Consider the following 21652-nt stretch of genomic DNA (forward strand, 5'->3'; position numbering starts at 1 on the left):
ATAGTTTTGAGAAATGTTTGCTGTGTTTCCTGAGGTGAGTGCAGGCTTCTGCTGGAGGGCTTAGAGTAGGGGCCTGAATCATTGCACTGAGAACAGTCCTGAGAGGGTTGCCTGATGTTTTTAGCATTAAAAAAAAAAAAATTAGTACTTAGCATGTGAACTACATTAGCAAAAAAAATGAAACAAAAGTAAAAATTCACCTACATACCTATCACCTAAGCAAATCACTATGTGATTCATATTTGTACGTATAATAAAAGGAGGCACATTGATGTTTACTTGAGAGCCTGTGAAGTATCAGTCTTTGAGCTAGGTATGTTCCATGTATCGTACAGCTCTGTGATGAGGTGCTATTATCTGTATATTTAGAAAATGAAAAAAAAAAAAGACTTAAAAAAGGTAAGTAACTAGCCCAGAGTGGGTGGCTCAGGGTGGGCCACCTATCATGACAGCAAGTTGATATGTGAACAGGGCTCCATTTCATAAAATATTTGTTTTATTTTATGTTTGCAAGTTGCATTTTAACCACAAAGACTGATATTTGTGTAACTAGTCTTTTGGGGGACATTACCTCTTTTGAGAAGTACCACAGCCAAACTCTACTCTGATAAATAGAAAGAATTCTACCTACCTTGTTCTTTTATAGTAGTTATGCTGCCGAGGAAAATCCCCTACTCCCTTCCCAAGTTCATTAAGCTGAGCTAAAAAGCTGATCAAAAGATACTTAAAATTTTAGGGCTTCCCTGGTGGCGCAGTGGTTGAGAGTCTGCCTGCCGATGCAGGGGACGCGGGTTCGTGCCCCGGTCCGGGAGGATCCCACATGCCGTGGAGCGCCTGGGCCCGTGAGCCATGGCCGCTGAGCCTGCGCGTCCGGAGCCTGTGCTCCGCGACGGGAGAGGCCACAACAGTGAGAGGCCCGTGTACCGCAAAAAAAAAAAAAAAAAAAAAAAAAAAAAATGATGCTTAAAATTTTAACATATGTTTTCTTAACTATTTTAATAAATATATTTCTTGCCGTTGAATGGTATTTAGTGGTCAGTAAATTCTCTGTTTACCAAAATAATATTTTGTATATTTGGTGGTTGACCACTAAGCTACAGGCATAAACCTTTTATTTTGCCTCTTCTTAATGAATTTGTGTAAAAAAGCAGTTAAAATTGAGTCTCCAGGAGCTTGACCTTTTAAAGAATGTAGGGGAAACAGCATTAAATGTCATCGAAAAGTGAACATTAGTTATCTAAACCCTTGTTTCCGGGGGAGTTCTTGGAGTGCATTTTCTCATGGAAGCAAGATTTAAAGTTTAAAGCGTGGTTAAGTTTTCAGATAAGCTCATAATAAGCGAATATGTGCATCTCTGTGTGTTTTTAAAGCAGCAGAGCTGCCCATCCCCTTTTCTTCACAAACAAAATCTTAGGTAGGACCCTAATTGAATTTCTTGGGAATCTTTTAACCCTCAGTTGAGTTAGCCTAAATAAAACAAGGAATTTGTTATAAAAATCTAGGTTGTTTCATGTACTCTCAGAGGCAAGAATGCATGGAAAATCGAGAATGTCCTTTCTTTCCAACTCTTGCCTCTAACTTTTTCTCTGTACACTTGCTTCTTTTGCTGTTACTTTTCCTGCAGAATTGTTTTCTTCGTTTCCTAATCCACATGGCAGAAGACAGAGTTGAGACTGGAGTGAGGTGCAAAATTTAAGAGGGCATCAAAAAATTAGATGATCAAGATAAATAATTTTTTGTTGTTGATTTTTTTGTGGTACGCGGGCCTCTGCACTTTTCACAGTACCAAGTTCATGCATGTGAGGACACTGGTCAGGGTCGAGTAAGCCAGGTAAATCTGACACTTGGTCTCTCCTTCTCCTCACCTTAAGGTTTCTCCTTAGATGCCAGCACTAAACTTACCAAGCCCTGAAAGGGAGAGTTGAGCCCATTTGAACAGGGGATTTAATTTCAGCCAACCAGTGAGTTAGTGCCAGCCAGGTACAAGGCCCAGGAGAAGAGTACTTGGCATTGTTGGTCAGGATAAATGTCTGATGAGGGAAAGTAGATGCCATCCCTCAGACAAAAAGCCAGAGAGGTTTTGCTGTTGGGGAGAGGTTGATTGTGTGACCTGATGATTTCCCTTGTACAATGGGCCAAAGAGTACAAGGTTGCCTTTTTTTAAAAAAGATATTTATTTATTTTTGGCTGCATTGGGTCTTTGTTGCTGCACGCAGGCTTTCTCTAGTTGCGGTGAGCGGGGGTTACTCTTCGTTGTGGTGTGTGGGCTTCTCACTGCGGTGGCTTCTCTTGTTGCGGAGCATGGGCTCTAGGTGCGCGGGCTTCAGTAGTTGTGGCTCACAGGTTCTGGAGCACAGGCTCAGTAGTTGTGACTCATGGGCTTAGTTGCTCTGTGGCATGTGGCATCTTCCAGGCCCAGGGCTTGAACCCGTGTCCCCTGCATTGGCAAGTGGATTCTTAAGCACTGCGCCACCAGGGAAGTCCAAGGTTGCCTTTTATTCCTTTGGGGACTCTTCTACCTTTCCAATAACTTCCAAACTACCACCAGAGTGATCTTTCTAAATGCAGATCACATCGTGCAAGTCTCTTGCTTTAAAACCTTCAGTGGACTCCCACTGGTTTTAGGATAATGACCAAGCCATATTCTTAACACTGCTTGTGTGATCTGCCCTCTGGTCTCTGATAGGACCTGCTTCTTTCTGCTTTAGGACCTTTGCCCGGGCTGTTGGCTCTGCCCAGGATGCCTCCCAGAATCCCTTTCCCCACCCCTTACCCAGTTGATAATTATCTCTCAGAGATCAGCTCAGATGTCACATCCTCAAGGAAGACCCTTTTCTGATCACACAGGATGGGCCAAGTTTCCTGCTATGTAAAACGATAATAAATCATAAATAGTACTAAAACAACAACAGTAATAACAACAAACACCATGTGACAGGCACTTTCTGAGAATTCCAATTTGTTTAATCCTCACAACAACTCTGTGAGGTGGGTATTACTGTTTTTAAGATGAGGAAGCTGTGCGTAGAGCCCCTTGCGCTTATCACAATTATGATTAAAGAATGAATTGTACAGGCACTGGCAGTGGGCCAGGATGGGACTGAAGGGCAGCCTTTTGTTTAGAAGGGAAGGGCTAGGAGCTGGTCTTGAGGCTGTGTTTGCATAGCAGAGCACGCTGTGCTCTGGGCTGCATGCTTACTTGGGATTGCTTTGAGAGAGATGAATGATGATTGTGAAGGCTAAAATACTCTCAAGCCACTCCTCGCTGTCCACTGTGGCCCACTACAAGCCCTGTGAAAGGAAAAACTCATGTATTAATCACTGTATCCTAGGAACCCAGCTCCAGGTCTTGCATAAAGTAGTTCTTCAAGAAAGATTTATCTCATGAATCAGTGAAAAAAAAAATCTCCACAATTTTGGAGGTATTTTTGACCAAGCTATATCGAATTCTGCCCTAATTGTGCAACATTGGTGGTGAAGGTTAGTCCTCAGGGATTTCATTTGATCTTGGGCTGAATGATGGATGCCCAGGACTTGAGGGGACACGTGTGGACCCTGGTTAGGGAACAGGTGGGTCAAGGGAGCAGATCTGAGACCTCAGGAGTACTGGTCCTTATAGTGAGGCAAGGCTGGGAGGAGCATTGTGCCCTGAGTGGAAGCAGAGAGATCAGAGTTGCATGCTCTTTGCACAGGTGATCACAAAGGCTAATTTGGTGGAAGGGAATGTGTTGCCTTGATAGTTTTAGGGCCATGGGGGTGGGGGGCTGAAATGAATATAACTCATCATATGATGATTTGATTCCATGGTGCCAACAGGCTCAGAAAATTGTAGATGGTCACAAAGGGACCTTGAACATGATCACTCTCAATTCGTAGAAAAAGAGCCATCTCATGTGCTCCCAAGCCAACATAGTACTACCCTTAGGGCTTGTGCTAAATGTCATTATATCTCTAATGGGGTGTGAGCAGCCCTAAGAGCTACATGTTTGGAGAGCAACTCTAGCCTTTTTTTCCTACTATTCTGCTTCCTATGGCCCCACCAAATTGGCCCAGCGCTGAATCCATTTCTGGGTTCCAAGGAGGAGAAAGGCAGGAGGCTGGCCTGGTTTTCCTTGGGCTCATGGGTAAAGGTAAGAGCCTTGAGTCAAGAAGGAACCCACATCCCAGGCACAGGAAAAAGTGCAAGAAGACAAGAGGATAAAGAGGTCTGGCTGGCCAAAAGACATGCTTCATGTAAGGGAAACTTAAAATATAAAATAGAATTAATAAACAAAATGTAAAAACAAATGTTATTTATACAAAAAGAAAGTTATAACCAGTGATACAATTACATAAAATATTTGTAGTAAGTTGTAGATAATATGTAGTAAAAATAATAAATAATAAATAACAGTAATATTCAGGGGTTGAGTCATCCTTTAACTCATTTTAACTCACCTTTAAAATGGTGTTCATTTCACTAAACATTGTAGAATGGAGCAGATTATAATTAGATAGTTTCTGAGGAGAGCTGATTTAGTGAGTTGATCGCCAAACAATAAGGGAATTTATCTTAAGATTTTTAATTGTCATGTTTGGAATGTCTGAAAAATATCAGGGTAAAAGTGTCCTTTAACTTAGGATTATTTTAACTTTTAGAATTCTTATTCTACATTCACCTAGTTATTGGGAGCATTTAAAAATATTAGACTTTCCGAAAGATTAAGGTTTTTTTTCACCTCTCTGTAGTAATAAATATTCTTATGCCATCTTAATGCTCAAGTGTCCATCTCTGTTAGTGTTTGTGTTAGGCAATAAGAGCCTGGAATTTATAACCTAGTTTCTGAAAGGAATCTGTAGCAGTGGTAGGTTGCTAAGAAAGTCTCTTAGCTAATGAAAAAACGTGCCTTGAATTATTCTGATCCTTTTTACTGCCAGTTGTAATGGATCAATTGAAAATGATGCTCATTTTTAGATTTGTCAAAACTTAAATTAGAAATAAATGAAAGTATAGATATACTATTTTCAGTAATTAAAAAAAGAAAGCAAGAAATAAGTATAAATGTATGAAAAATGTTTGAAACAAATCTGTTCGGTAACAGTGGAATTCTCAGCAAATTATGATATATCTATGTGAATTACTGTAGTATGAGGGTTTGGATACAATGTAACAAATACTATATATTAGTTAGATTGTAAATCATAGGTCTCTCTTTTATACATATCAGCAGAAATAGGCACAGCTTTACACATTCCTTTCATAAGGGTTTTTACACTATATTGCTTTTCAAAATGAAACTTAGAAGAGAGCCTGTTTAAGATTATCCAAATTGGAATTAATTTTGCTGCTTGGGTGTGTTAGAAAATGGGAGCTAGACCTTCTAATGACAGTTGTAAAGCATAGTCATGGAGCAAGTCCCAGACTTTTCAAATAATTTACTTCTCTGTTTAGAGTTACAGCAATGATTGAAAACAAAGGCTGGGGTGAGGACTGTGAGATTGAATGAATATATAGCCAAGGAGTGATTTCTAGCCTGACAACTTCATCAAATTACATATTTCCAATTATGCTAATCCTAAAGCTCCTGTAAAAATCTGTTTTCCATTTCCTTATAATTTTCATCCTTTCTATATGTTATTTTTCTATCTATTTTTCAGAAATTCACTCCTTGAATTAGAAAATCGTCTTTCCGTAGATGCCCAAGACGTAGTTGATTTTAACTTTACTAGAGGACAAGTCAACTAGTATTTGTGGTTTAGCCTCTGCAACTTTATCAGTTTTTTAAAATTGAAATATAGTTAGTTGATTTATAATATTGTGATAGTTTCAGGTATACAGCAAAGTGATTCAATGTTTTATAGATATATAGATATATAGATAGATAGATAATGCTTATATTCTTTTTCAGATTCTTTTCCATTATAGGTTATTATAAGATATTGAATATAAGTTCCCTGTGCTATACAGTAAATCTTTGTTGTTTATGTATTTTATATATATCAGTAGTAGTGTGTATCTGTTAATCGCATACTAATTTATCCCTCCCCCCTTTCCCTTTGGTAATCATAGTTTGTTTTCTATGTCTGTGAATCTGTTTTGTAAATAAGTTCATTTGTATTATTTTTTTAGATTCCACATATAAGTGATATCATAGAATATTTGTCTTCCTCTGTCTGACTTACTTCACTTAGTATGATAATCTCTAGGTCCATCCATGTTGCTGCAAATGGCAACGTTTCATTCTTTTTTATGGCTGAGAAATGTTCCATTGTATATATGTACTTCATCTTCTTTATCCATTCCTCTGTTGATGGACACTTAGGTTGCTTTCATGTCTTGGCTACTGTAAATAATGCTGTTATGAACATTGGGGTGCATGTATCTTTTCAAATTAGAGTTTTTCTCTTTTCTGGATATATGCCCAGGAGTGGGATTGCTGGATCAAATGGTAGCTCTACTTTTAGCTTTTTAAGGAACCTCCATGCAGTTTTCTATAGTGGCTGCACCAATTTACATTCCCATCAACAGTATAGAAGGGGTTCCCTTTTCTCCACATCCTCTCCAGCATTTATTATTTGTAGACTTTTTGATGATGGCTGTTCTATCCAGTGTGAGGTGATAGATACCTCATTGTAGTTTTGATTTGCATTTCTCTAATAATTAGCAAAGTCGAGCATCTTTTCATATGCCTGTTGGTCATCTGTATGTCTTCTTTGGAGAAAGGTCTATTAAGGTCTTCTTCCCATTTTTTGATTAGTGTTTGTTTTTTTGATATTGAGCTGCATGAGCTGTTTGTGTATTTTGGAAATTAAGCCCTTGTTGGTCACATTGTTTGCAAATATTTTCTCCCAGTCTGCAGGTTGTCTTTTTGTTTTATTTATGGTTTCCTTTGCTGTGCAAAAGCTTGTTTGATTAGGTCCTATTTGTTTATTTTTGTTTTTATTTCTACAGTAACTGCTGTTGGGAAAGCTGGACAGCCACATGTAAATCAATGAAGTTAGAACACTCCCTCACACCATACACAAAAATAAACTCAAAATGGCTTAAAGACCTAAACATAAGACATGGCACAGTAAAACTCCTAGAAGAGAACATAGGCAAAACATTCTCTGACGTAAATCGTAGAAGTGTTTTATCAAATCTTAATTTTTCCCTTTGGCTGTCTGATGTTTTAATTTTTACTGTAACTCTTACTTTAGCTATTTTTGGTTCTCAAATACATTTTGACTTCTTAGTCCCCGAAGTTCCAGTAAGGTGAAAAAATTTTAAAATTTAGAAACATTCCAAACCATTGCCTATTATAAGAGCTTTCAGTCACATTGTTATATCTCGATGATAAAACTCTCCAAGGTGCCTCCTTAGCATTCTAAAGCATTAGCATCATTAAGGCCCAGAGTGTGCTTTTTTGCATTTAGCTCACTGTGCTTTTCTTTCTTGTTTTTTTTTATTCAGCTGGAATGCTTGCCGACTCCTCTGCAAACTTCTAAGGCTGAGACCCTGAGGAACCCAGCTGGAGAATGCCGTCTGAACGCTTCCTCAGGTTGGTCCTGTAGGATATGTCTTTGCTTGTGTAGCAAGACATGTGTGACTTGAAATCCTCACACCGCACATTCTAGGACCAAGCACAGGGAGGGGGCTCAATGTGTATTTGAAGAATTAAGCAAACCAGTCTGAGAGTGTGTGTGAGTTTAGTATGGTAGCACAAGGGCTAACCACTGAGATATAATTACTGGCCAAACCTAGATATGTTTAAGGATTCTTTGATACTACTTTTTATCTTTTTCTTATTTAGGATGCTAACCTCCCTCAAACAAAAGGTAGACTTCTCTAAAGGTATATGATTTAAAAAATAATCAGAAAACTATACATATATATGATTATTGTCCCATTTAAAGCAATCACTTTAGGGTGTATAATATGTGTTCTTAAAATACTCATAAGATTTTCTTTTAGTACTTATTTAACAGATATTTATTTGTGCGGAGGATCCAGCAGTGAATAAAACAAATAAGGTTCCTGCTCTCATGAAATAAATATTCTGTGGGGGAAACAGATATTAAACAAATCACACCAGTAACAACACAAATAGAGTTGTGAAAGTGCTTTGAAAGATTGACAGAATGAGGTAGTACCTTCCTGAAGAAGTGCTCTGTGACCTGAGATTGAAGGGTGGGAAAGACATGGGGAAATGCCCTCAGGCAGGAAGGAGCCTGGCACATTCCCAGAACTGAGGGGGCAGTCCACAAGAAAAGGCAGGGTATTCCTTTGAATATTCTCAGTGGAGGCAAGTCTTCATGATCCTCTGAGGAAACCGTCAAAAGGATCTTCAAAGCAAAGAATGAGAGAGGTAATAAACCTGGGACATGCCTTCTTTTTAAATACTAAGAATTGAGTATGTCTGTGAAATAATGAGACCAGCTTTCTTCCATGACTCTGAAGCTATTCGAGATGACTAGTTCCAAAAATGTGTTCAGAAATGGAGGCGTTGCTACAGCCAGTCTAGTGCCCCTGTGCTCTCCAAGTGAGTGTTGCTCTAGATGGATGACTCTCAGTGGGGGATATTTTGCCCTCAGGGTACATTGTGTAATATCTGGCATCATTTTTTTTTTGTTTTGCGGTATGTGGGCCTCTCACTGTTGTGGCCTCTCCCGTTGCGGAGCACAGGCTCCGGACGCGCAGGCCCAGCGGCCATGGCTCACGGGCTTAGTTGCTCCGCGGCATGTGGGATCCTCCCGGACCAGGGCACGAACCCGTGTCTCCTGCATCGGCAGGTGGACTCTCAACCACTGCGCCACCAGGGAAGCCCCAGTCTGGCATCATTTTTGATTGTCACCAGGATAGGGGGTGCTATTGGCATCTAGTGGATAGAGGCCAGGGATCCTGCTAAACATCTTAACAATGTACAGGATAATGCCCATAGCAAAACATGTCAGAATGTCAGTTTCACTGAGGTCGGGAAATCCTGCTCTGGATCTGGCATCCAGCCAGTATAGCACATAGAGACCATGGTATCTGTGTGCCACCAACTGAGCCAAGTGATTTATTTCTGCCTACTAGGCTCCATGTGCATTCTTCTCCAAATGATTTTTTACTTTAGATCTGCCATCTCTGCTTTCACTGATCAACTCTGACCCCACCGCCATCTGTCCTCCACAGCACCATCACCTCTGCGATGGACTTCCCTTCTCTGCTGGGACACAGACACCCCCTTGAGCACTTTTCAAACTTCCCCTGTGCCACGTGGAACTGTTGCACCAGCAACGTACATGTGCCGTGCGGTGCTGTGTCATCTTCCTCACCCTGAAAACCTCCAAGCACCTCCTGCTTTCACTGGGACCTGTCTTCTTTGTAGCCTTCTCAAGTGGTGGCCGTATCTCCTCAAATCTCATGTACTTTAGGGGTGGGTAGAGAGATTGTGGTCACCCTGGGACATAGTTTTGCTTCTAGGTCATTACTCCTCGTACCCGTTGCTTGAGAAGATGGCGACCACAGAGACGGGCTCCTCTGAAGGTGCTGCTCTTCAGCTCTCCCCGTCCGTTCTTCCTCTCCACTGTTTGCAGGGTCATCTCCCCGCATTCACTGAGCATTTGGCATCTGGCTGACAGTCTTCCTTCTCACCACAGACCCTTTACAACTTCCCAGTGTCCTCAGGGTTTGCCTGGAGGATCTGCCCGGCTCTGTGGCCTTGGATCTTCAACCTGCTTATGACCTTGCTCACTGAGCCACCTACTCTCACGGTCATGCCGTGGCTCATGCGTCCCCAGTAGTTGCTCTGTTTCTGAAACTACTGCATCAGCCACTTTATTCTTAGTAGGACCTCCTCTCCTTCTAGCTTCCTGACTTACCTACCTCCACAGTGGTTGTACTTTGACCTCATGGCAATGTCTCATTACTGGCCCGGCCACTTTCTTTCCTTTTCTTTTCTTTTTATTATTTTTTTTTTTGGAGTATAGTTGATTTAAAATATTGTGTTAGTTTCAGGTGTACAGCAAAGTGATTCAGTTATACATACATATATATATATATATATGTATATTCATTCTTTTTCAGATTCTTTTCCCACAAAGGTTATTACAGAGTATTGAGTAGAGTTCACCGTGCTATATACAGTAGGGTCTTATTGTTTATTTTTTAAATTAATTTTTATTGGAGTGTAGTTGCTTTGTAATTGGGAGGTTGAGATTGATATATATATATACATATATATATATATATACACTATTGATACTATGTATAAAATAAATAACTAATGAGAACCTACTATATAGCACAGGGAACTCTACTCAGTGCTCTGTGGTGACCTACATGGGAAGGAAATCCAAAAAAGGAGGGATATATGTATACATATAGCTGATTCACTTTGCTGTATGGTAGAAACTAGCACAACATTGTAAAGCAACTGGCCCAGCCACATTCTACCAATCCGTCAACACTTTCCTTCCCTCATTTCCGTTCTTAGACAGTTTAGAATCTATCTCTCTTTTAAATCCTTAATTTCCCTTGCTCTCTGCATTTTTGATCCATTTGCCTGACAAAATCCCAACCCAGATGAACCCAAATACTGTGTTTCCATGCCTTCGTTGTCCAGTGGAGATTGGTTCCACTGAGTCGTTAGATTCAACAAGCCAAAAAATGCCCCCAATTTTAATATTCCCTCCCTCCTGCTGCTCAAAAGGCAGTCCTTTCCCACAGCTGAGCCCAGCCCCGCTTCTGTGTTTTGAATCCTGTCTTTCTTCTCAGCAGCCTTTGACTATTGGTTGTCTCTCAGCTGTGTTCTGGAGACACAGCTGTGCTTCCGTTATTCTCTCAATCCACATGAGTTTTACACCTCTAGCCAAGACCTCTTTCCCAGCTCCGGATCCTGTACCATGCCAGCGCTTGTCCTCAGGGTCCCAGCCCTGAACATTCTGTGGATTCTGTGTTAGGTCCATGCCCCCCATTGCCACAGGATCAGAGCATTTGCTGTTCCCTTGCCTGGAAAACTGTGCTGTCCCCATTTTGCCATGGTAACTTGTTCTCATCCTTCAGACTGCAGCTCCAGCATTACTTCTTCAGGGAGGCCAGATTATTTAATTAAAGTGGAACTACCTCGCTAAACTGAGCGTTCTGTGAGGGCTGCTACAGAGTTTGGTTTGTTTACCATTTTATCTCCAGTGTCTTGTCCAATACCTGGCACAGGATGAATAAATGTTTGAGTGAATGAAGGAAGGAAGGAATGCAACAAGACTATCCATTTATATTTAAGTTCCTTTCCTTAAGTGTCCATTTGTAATTAACTTGCATAGTCTTCATTATTTCTTGGTCATTCGCTAAGCATATCGTATTTTCTTTGCTTATTATTTTGACCATTGTTATTAATTGCTAGCATTAATTTTAAGGTATTAACAAATTACAAAGTGTTCTGTAAAAAATAAAATTAAGTTCCTTGCTGGGTTTTTTTTTTCACAGACTGTCTGCTGAAATAAATAAGATTGTTTCAATATTAATGTATTTAATTTGTATTAAAATATTTTGACTGTGGAATTGAAGTGATTAGGGCACAGTTTATCAATCGACTGAACTGAGATAATCATGCATAATCGTAGTACTATCAGGTTTTTTGCCCAGCCCTTTTCTTTTTTGTGTAATCTATTTAAGCAATGAGGATCTCTATGCTACTTGACTGTGTTTGATATATAAGTATATAATACCTTATTGGTGACCTTACTTGAAAACTACCTGAGTATATTTTGTATATCTAAATACTAAGTAAACATTGATATAGAAATTGACTTGAATTTTTAAATTTGAAATACAGATGTTTAAAAACCAGACAGCTGTTTCAGAATTCATGTCTTGCAAACTGACTGAACTCAGTCAAAATTTATGCTATAAAAAATGAGAATCTGAGAGATTCCTATGATCAAAAATCTTCACTCTGAACTTGAAATAGTGATTTGCACTAACACAGTGCTTCACTGTGAGTGAGCTGTACCATGTTATGAACATCGTGCTCTGCATTTGACTTTCTAGTTTTTACCATCAATTCCAGAATGAAAGTTAAAGATTTGAAGTCATGAATAGTCCTGTCCTTGAGACCTGATTTATTCATCTCCCTGTTACTGGATGCTGACATTTGGCCAATCAGATGGTTGCTCCGTGGCATCACTAAAAAGCAATTTCTTGCTCAAGGAGTCTGGGGCTTCCCATGTTGTACCTGGCAGAAGCTGGGTCCTGTGAGATTCAGGAACAGCCAGGCTCATTGGCAACCTGATGGGGTACCTGAAGCCCTTCTAGAGTTCAGGTGGAAAGAAATGAGGGACACATCCCCAGGGAACTTTTATTTTATTTATTTATTTATTTATTTTTAACATCTTTATTGGAATATAATTGCTTTACAATGGTGTGTTAGTTTCTGCTCTACAACAAAGTGAATCAGTTATACATATACATATGTTCCCATATCTCTTCCCTCTTGCGCCTCCCACACCACCTAGCTGATCTCCCTGTGCTATGCGGCTGCTTCCCACTAGCTATCCACCCTACGTTTGGTAGTGTGTATATGTCCATGCCACTCTCACTTCGTCACAGCTTACCCTTCCCCCTCCCCCCCAGGGAACTTTTAGACTGTCCTGTAGAACCATAGTGCGAAGTATATATATATAATTTAAACTTTTCAAGGAGACACATTTTTTTAAAAAGTAAAAAGAAACAGGTAAAATGAATTTTAACAATATATTTTATTTAACCCCAGTATACCCCAAATATTATCATTTCAACATGTAATCAGTATAAAAATATTAATGAGATATTTTTGCATTCTTTTATTTCACACTATGTCCTTGACATTCATCGTACATTTCCCACTTACAGCACATCTCAATTTGGACTACACACATTTTAAGTTCATAATAGCCACATGTAGCTAGTGGCTATTATACTGGACAGTGCAGTTCTAAGGAATTCCACAGAGGAAAGGGTATTGGGGTTGCCTTGAGGAAGCCAGGTCACCCTCTTGCACCCACTTGTGAATTTTGAGGTGGCAATATTGCTCCCATGGAAGACCTTTCCCAATATTCAGATGACACACAAATCTGTATACCCTTGGGAAATGTGACTCCTGTTTTCTGGAGTTTTTTGTTTGTTGGTTGGTAATTTAGGAAGTTTTAGGAATATACTTTTCCTTTCTTCTTTGTTTACCAAATAATGGGGGGACATTGCTCTAAGGTGGGAAGTTTAGATTGCTAATTTGTATAATTTTGATGCCAGGGGAGCCATATTCAAGGATGTGTCTGCTTCCCATGCTAACTTAGACATGGTTCATGATAGTCTTTGAATCACCTCTTCCCTGGTTTATAATTATTGGCTTTATCACATGGGCCTATGGCTTTCCAGCTGTGTTCTGTGACCACTTGTGCCTTAACACTTACAGGGTTGAGGTCTTTTGCAGATTTACATCTGAGAGTTGAGTGGGAAGTTTCAGAATACAATAATGACCTGTTGATTAATAAGCCTTTATTCCTTGCCAAATGTTGGAGTATTTGTTTCTGCTTTTAAGGAGTCCTAACATATTGGTTCCAAAATATTTGGAATCTTGTGCCAAGTGTTGCCTTAAATATTTAGCATGCTGTTTTCTTTAAGCTTGAATATTTCAAGCCCAACTGAGTGATCCTGTGAAATTGTGCAGCATCACAATTGTTTCAGAGCTGAGCCTTTTATTCTTTGCCAAATTTCAGTTTACAGCTGCTCTTTCCCTGGCAAGATTTATTCACTGTCTATAGATATCTGAAATGCAAATACTGATTCAGTCTTAATAATAAGTACATGAATTGTGGCTCTATATTTGGAAACTAAGTAAGGAAACATTATAAGCAATTATTTTAATGTATTCTTCTGTTCCACTACAAATGAAATTTCAAAATACATTTATGTAGCATTTAAGGTGATATTAAAAGGGAGAAAAGTTATGAGAGTTTTAAATAAATGTATAAGTAAAATCTATTTTCTCTCCCCAAACTTAGTCAGTGCAAAGATAAATGTTTTTGAAGCATGATTTCAAACATTTCCTATCACTATCTCATGTTATATTAATGTGTATTATTTTTCAAGGGTAACTTTGATTTTGAGATTAACTATGCACAATCTAAATATAAAATTAATATGGACTTCGTGATTTTTTTCCCTCCAGCATAGATTTTTGAGATTTTCTTTACAGATTATCATTTTTTGGTTTTGTTTGTTTCTTTTATTTATTTTTTATGTTTTAAATTTTTTTGGCCACGCGGCATGTGGGGTCTTAGTTCCCTGACCAGGGATTGAATCCGTGCCCCCTGCATTGGAAGTGTTGAGTCTTAACCGCTGGACCGCCAGGGAAGTCTCTGTTTCTTTTATATTTTAAGCAGGAGGACAAATTACATGGTAATAGGTTCTCAAAATGCCTACTCTTGCACCATCAGGTTTCTTATCTGTGAAATGGAGATATTAGTACCTGCCTCATAATGTTGTTATGAAGATTGAATGAATTGATAATTGTATATCACTAAGAATAATTCATGGAACATAGTAAGGGCTTTGTGTTTGTAAAATATATAAAAATGTCATCCTTTTAGGAAGGATTTTTCAAAGACTATCCTAAAGCTTACTTAGCTGAGATAATATTCCTATTACTATTCTATTCCCTCATTTCGTTGAGCTATGCTAATTAATCTCCGTTCTAGCCTTTGCATAGCAATTTGTGTAAGTGTTATTTATGCTTCTGAGTGTGGTTTTCAATTACTGACTTTAAAAGTCTGCCTGTAGCTAGAGCCGCTAGATGAATATTCGATGACAGTAACCATTTCAAAACTCACTGCTGCATTTCAACTGAAAATAATCCTCCCACCTTCCCACGAGAACTTACTATATCATCATCTCCTGTCAAATTTATTTTTTCTTTCAATAGTTCTGACATTTTTGAGGCTCCCCAGTCAAAAGTGTCCGATAAAGCTTACTGGCTGCACTCTGGCATTTCCCGGGAAGCATTTGGTTTACTTTAAGGTGATTTATGCTGAACCGTAATTTACCAGCCAGCTGGCGGCACAACCAGGCAGGCTCGGCTGGTGGCGACTCCCTGGCTCTCCTGAGAGGCTCTTTCACATTCAGAGGAAGGAACGGGATGTCGAGTTTATCAGGATGGGAGAGACAGTGCTCGTTCATCCTTATGGCAACTTTACTCGGTTTCAAGAAGAGACGCAGGCCAGAAATAGAGCTTGATGGCCCTTGCTCTCATTCTGGGAGTAACTTATGACTGGTGCAGCTCACTCATCTTAGTCCAGTGTCGGTTCTGAGATTCTAGAGTGCCGTGGAGATTTTCATGGTATCTAAGCTGGAATTGTTCATAACTATCTACAAATTCCATTTGCATTTGGTGTTTATAGCATTACTTCTACATTATTATAGGAAGATCTGGGGTTTTTCACCCAGGAGTTTTGAAAGGATATAGGATGAATATTTTAGGTTGGGGTAGGGAGTAAAGGGATAAGTTTCACAGTGAGTACGTTTAGAATTTCACAGAATAGAGCAGAAAATAGATTGCATAGTCATTCATAAGTGTAATATGAAGATCACACAAGATGTTGCAGGCTAATAAGATAGATATATTTTACTTTCAGCCTTAAATTTTTTCCTTACAATGGCATTTCTTTTGATGTTCTCCTGGTGGTGCATAATTTCCTAAGTTTAATAATAAGCCACTATGGTTTAATTAATGGCCTTTTACATGAAATGGTCACTGGTAGCCTTTTCTCCCCCTAACTAACATTTGCTCAGTTTCATTTTATTTATTAACAGAGTATTGTGTCTTGTGGGGAGACTGAGTAACTTCTTGTGTCTCTGGTGAGCCATGCAGTGGGTTCTGTGCTGGATCAGTGCACGGCAAGTTCTGAGCTTGTGCCAACCCCACACAGGTGGTACAAAGCTAGAAAAGGAATCAGAGAGCTAGGGAGGGGGTCCCAGAGTGGAAGGATTTGCACACATATGTACACACATCTAGACACACATCCAGAAAAAGCTTTGCCCTCAGGGATGTATACATACTGAGGGGACAGGGGCCCAGAAGCAGAGGCTCACAGGCCTGCAGACATGGGCCAATATACAGACACAGATGGACACACAACAAACACAAATTCTCAAAGAGAGGGACCAGTAGGAAGGAGAAAGAGATCCTGTTGGGGGGGAGGAAAAGAGAGAATTAGAGGAAAAGAAAGCAAGAGGATGGTGGAGAAAAAGACGTTGGGGACCAGGAAGGTCACAGCACCATAGGCACTGGAATCCACACTCCCTGAGCTGCTCTTGAAGGAGGGAGGGAGCCTGGGGGCGGCTGGGCTGATGAGAGCAACAACATTAACTGGATCGCTCTCCTCACTCTCCTCGCAGTATTCAAGAAATGCTGACAGGCCAGAGGCTCTGCCACTCAGAATCTCACACTGATAGCGTCCTGGCAGCACTGAATCAGCAGAGAAGTGACGGCATCCTCTGCGATGTCACCCTGATTGCTGAGGAACAGAAATTCCACGCCCACAAGGCAGTCCTAGCAGCCTGCAGTGACTATTTCCGGGTAAGTCAAGGGAGTTTGTGTGTTTATTTGTTTCCCTTAAGATATTGATAAACAGAGGGTGACAGTTTTCCTGAACTGTCGCACATCATCAGCCAATTAGATAATCGTTCCCAGAGTTGTGAATGTTGGGGGGGTTTCCTGGTCAGACTGAGATGGCGGCCCCATTGGGATCCTCCCTGGGCTGGACACCGGGATGTCCCTCCAGTGGAGAGCAGACCTCTCCTTTGCATCTGAGCTGAGGGGTATTTGACACTCTACCACCAAAAGAAAGCGTGGCATTGTAGTACACCGTAATGGGGGTGCAGCTGAGGACAGGATGTTTCTGGATTCAGGATCAGAAGGACAATCTGTAAGACAATTTATTTCTTAAAAGGTCTCTAAATATATGTAGTGTTTCTGATTTTTTATTTTCTGTGGATGGTCTTATCTTAGAGCTTTCCAAGGACAGAGATGGAATTGACCTAAAGGATATTTATGGTTGACACGCGGGTGCCTGTTTAGCTGAAGACGTTGTCTTGTTAATTAGAACTTTGGAGTTTGATTTCCAGTGGCTAATGATATGTGATGATGTGTTCGTTGTTATTGTTGTTTTTTGAAGGTGAGTGTATAGTATGGTTTTAGCTAAATTTACTTTAATTTAGTATTTCCTATGATTCAGGTTATGGACAAAGGGCTTTATATACATAGTTCATTTAATCCTCACAGCAATCCTTTTTTTTTTTTTTTTTTTTTTGCGGTACGCGGGCCTCTCACTGCTGTGGCCTCTCCCGCTGCGGAGCACAGGCTCCGGACGTGCAGGCCCAGCGGCCATGGCTCACGGGCCCAGCCGCTCCGCAGCATGTGGGATCCTCCCAGACCGGGGCGCGAACCCGTGTCCCCTGCATCGGCAGGTGGACTCGCAAGCACTGCGCCACCAGGGAAGCCCAGCAATCCATTTTATAAACACATGCACATGCTATAAAAGTCACCATTTTACATGTAAGGAAACTGAATCTCAAAGATTAGGTAATTTGAGGTAACTCAGAGGTTAAGTAACAAGTCACACAGTTCCGAAGTGGCAGATCTACAATTGAAATCCATGTCTGAGTCTTAACCAGTGTTCCATTCTACCCCTTATACGGATATAAGAAAGAAAATAGTGGTAATTAATAACCAGATTTTTTTGAAGTATTTGAAGTATTTCTGAATATACATGATTTCATTCTTATTTAATTTTTTTCAATGTTATTTCAGTTAACTAGTGATTAGGTAAGAATTTCAAAACATAATAGTATACAATCTCTATATAAATTAGAATATAAATTTAATTGTGAATTAATAAAACTTTTTCTTACCAAAGTCTCAAATGATACAGAAACCAGATCCAGCCTGGGGCAATTTTTTGGTTTGATTTGGAAATTTTCAATAGTCACCTTGTATTTTGATGTTTAAGAGACAATATTAACTGTACTCAATTGCTGACTAGCAGTTAAAGAGAATTTTCAAAGATGCCAAATCGTAAAAGAAAGATTAAAAAAAGTTTAAAATGTGATGAAACCTGGTAATGTAGAAGATAAAGAGGTAATTACTTAAAATATCTATCTAAAATTAAAAGTAGGGATTTACATAATTCTAAACTGCAGAAATGAAACAGAGCATCTGTAAAGTGACCTTCTAGTTTCATTAATATAATGTACATTTTATACACTCTCACATTTTCAGGGATTAATCTTCCAGAAAGCTGAGTATTATTTGGAGGGCTTTTGAAACAACATACTCTGGGTGGTTATATATAACATGTGCACATTATAAAATACGAGTTTTTTCTTCTTGTGGACCATAATATAGACCTCTTGGTGCTTGGCTTCTCTCCTCCTAGGTCTCTGTGGGTTGGATTTTGAATTTAATTTGGGGTTTGATTTTGTGCATGTGTGTATATGAGAGAGAGAATGTGCAAGTGAATGCGTACATGTGAGAGCACTGAAGAGCATTTTACTTGCTGCTGGCATTTAATGATGTTTGCAGCTGTTCCAAGTTATTCACCTCTTTTACCACAATGCCCCTCATACTCTGATAGGTCATGCACAGAGTGCCTCCTTTAAAATACTGATGTTATAAAGCATGTGAAGAAAGCTTTATTATTCCCATTCTGTAGATAAGGAAACTAAAGTGCAATATGTTTAAATAACTTGCCCAAGGACTGCCAGATATTAAGTAGGAGAGCTGATTTTCACACACCAGAGCACCTGTCTCCTTGAGTACCAAGTTGTGCTTTTTCCACTTAACCATGTGTCCTGCTGGATTCATACGCAGTCCCTTCAATCTCATGACCTGCTTGTGAGGTGAGATTTCAGTGACTTGTGTATTGATTGTTCAGATGGAGAAACCAAGACAAAGTTGGAATTCTTGGCACTTATCTCTTTTCTAGGCATTGTGGTAAGTGCTGGAGTTATAATATTTAACCGGACATAGACTGAACCCTATAGAGCTTGTAACATAGTCACTATACTGGACGTTGTTTTTGTCATATACCCTGTATCTTTTGTTAGCTTTTGTCATAAAAAACCACCCCAAAACTTAGAAGCTGGATAGTAGTTCCTCTGATCTGCCTGTTTCTCTGATCTATGCTGGATTCTTACGTCAGCAGTTAACTGGAGAGTTGCCTGGAGACTGGATGATCTGAGTTGGCTTTGTTTACCTGTCTGGTGATTGGTAGGCTTATGGCTGGAGTTATAGGGGACACTGGGCATGTATTTCTCACAAACAGGCTAGCCTGGACTTTTTCACATGACAGCTAAATTCTAAAAACAGCAAGAGGGCTAACTTCAATGCACAGGTGCTTTTCAAGCTCCTGTTTGTGTCCTGTTTACTAATGTCCCATTGGTCAAGCAAGTCACATGGCCAGGCTGAGTCAGTGTCAGTGAGGATAGCAAAGGGCATGGATGCAGGCAGGGGAAGAATTTGTTGCCATTTTTATAACCTACCACTGTCAAGAACTGTCAAAGATTTGTGATTTATCCAAGTTGGAAACCAGCAAGTTAGTCTATCACTGGTTCAGAGATGCTGCTAGAAGACATGAAACTCTTAAGTCACACAAAGTGGGTTGGATCATTGAGGATCATTGAACTTAGGGAACCTGAATCTTTTATGTGCGTAGGAAACATGTGTGCCCTTGCTCTGGAAGAAAACATTATCCTAGACAGTAAGCATGCCTACCCTTTGCTCTGCAAAGAAGCATTCTCTCTCTGAGTAAACAGAACTGCTCTTTGCTCTGAAGCGAGATATCCTCTTGTCATCAAAGGCCATTTGCTATAGAAACATCCCTGAAATGAGATTTCAGAATAAGGGTAGTCAGTGCCTCACTCATAATACATGCAGAAGTGCAAGAGACCCATGCCTTAAACTAGAATTATGTCTGCCTTCCTTGTATCTTACACTCTACCACACCGAAACACCTAGAAACAGTATCCTGTCTGAGTAATTTCAGTATCTCTCACAACACTTAAAATGTTGCCTCAGGCTTCATAAGTATTCAATAAATATTTTTTAAGTGAATGAAGAAATGTTTTCTAATTCTCAGAGAATTCCATGTGTACTTCAAGTTTTTACATCCTGCATATAAAATATGCAAATTATTGGGCTTCCGTGGTGGCGCAGTGGTTGAGAGTCCGCCTGCTGATGCAGGGGACACGGGTTTGTGCCCCGGTCCGGGAAGATCCCACATGCCGCGGAGTGGCTGGGCCCGTGGGCTGGGCCTGCGCGTCCGGAGCCTCTGCTCCGCAACGGGAGAGGCCACAACAGTGAGAGGCCCGGGTACCACAAAAACAAAAACAAAAACAAAAATATATGCAAATTATTTATGGATTTTTCTTTCTAGTGTGATCTGTTCAAATTAATTAGGTAGTCTGACCTAAAGAGATTTTTGTACTCTGGATTCTGATATCTGGCAGATTATTTTGAAGCTAAAATAATCGTGGATGGCAGGAGTGAGGAGAAGTCCCAAGTTTTGGTGTAAACTGTTCCTTTACATTGATCTGAGAGATGGTATCAGCTTTTCTTGCTTAAAATATGAATAATGAACAGTTGAGTACAAAGTACTGTGGATTCCTGTGATCACCAGCATTTTAAATGAAAGGGTTAAAACACATTCTTCAGCCAAATAATAATGATTTTTTTTAAAAAAAAATTAAATTTAGGCTTAATATCAGCACAACATGGCGTTAGTCAAAAGCTATAACTGTGTTAGACCAGGGGCTTCTTTTATAAGAGTAAAGCAGTGGTGGAGGAAGAAAAGGAGGAGGTTAAGCGTCAGGTCTGAGTTTGAATACAGCGGGGGAGGGACCATATCTCCTGTTTGCCAATTGTTTCCCACAGTCCCTGACAAATAGTGGATGCTATTCTAATTAATATCTGTTGGGTTATTCACCCTCTTCACTATTTATTCTTTGAGCATAGGCAAGTCATTTGACTTCTGTAAACCTATGTTTTTAAAATCTGTAAATTGGTGATCATAGAATAACTCTCAGAATAGGTCGATTCAGAGATTAGAATGAGATAAGGTACATAATGCACTAAGTGCTATATCTGATACACATCACACCTTCAGTAAACATTATCTGTTTCTCTCCTTGGGCTAACTTGGGATCCCTGGTCATGCACTGTCTGGCCCTTTGTGGGGAAAGAAGACTGCTCATGTTTAGGCTCACCTGGTTGCAGACTCCATCACCTTTTGATGGGTCAGAATAGCGTTTTGGATTCATCCTTTCCCATCTTGTTATTTTCTGAATCTGACACCCCCTTCCTTCAAGCTTAGAACATTCTAGTAGCCACTTAACTTTCTCCTCCTCTGGTTGTCCCTTGACAAACCATCGTGCAGATGACCGTGTGGTGAACTTTCACCCCCCTGCTCAGGTCCCCCAGAGCTCCTCAGGGACTTTCTGCCAGACCCCCGGAGTGTGCCTTCAGGCTGTGTCATTATCATTCATCCTCATCTGTGTTCTCCCATCCGTTCATTTGATCTTGCAGCCTTAACTGTTCTCCAAACACTCTATTCCACCTGAGGGCCTTTCCACCTCTCAGCCTTGCTAATGACCATTCCTTCTACCTTAACCTCCTGCTCA

The 21652-nt window shown here is 40.0% G+C and overlaps 1 protein-coding gene across 9 annotated transcripts in view; it reads left to right on the forward strand.

Moving 5' to 3' along the window:
- KLHL32 (kelch like family member 32) overlaps positions 1-21652 on the forward strand; it is a 235391-nt gene that overhangs the window by 37010 nt on the left and 176729 nt on the right. For all 9 annotated transcript variants that reach the window (XM_067011495.1, XM_067011502.1, XM_067011496.1 and 6 more), the window contains exons 2-3: positions 7433-7520; positions 16373-16553. In XM_067011495.1, coding sequence (XP_066867596.1) covers positions 7498-7520; positions 16373-16553 — 204 coding nt within the window. In that variant the 5' untranslated portion in view covers positions 7433-7497. The remainder of the gene's footprint in view (positions 1-7432; positions 7521-16372; positions 16554-21652) is intronic.

This window comes from Kogia breviceps, chromosome 13 (genome assembly GCF_026419965.1).
Source record: "Kogia breviceps isolate mKogBre1 chromosome 13, mKogBre1 haplotype 1, whole genome shotgun sequence".
Taxonomy (NCBI): Eukaryota; Metazoa; Chordata; class Mammalia; order Artiodactyla; family Physeteridae; genus Kogia; species Kogia breviceps.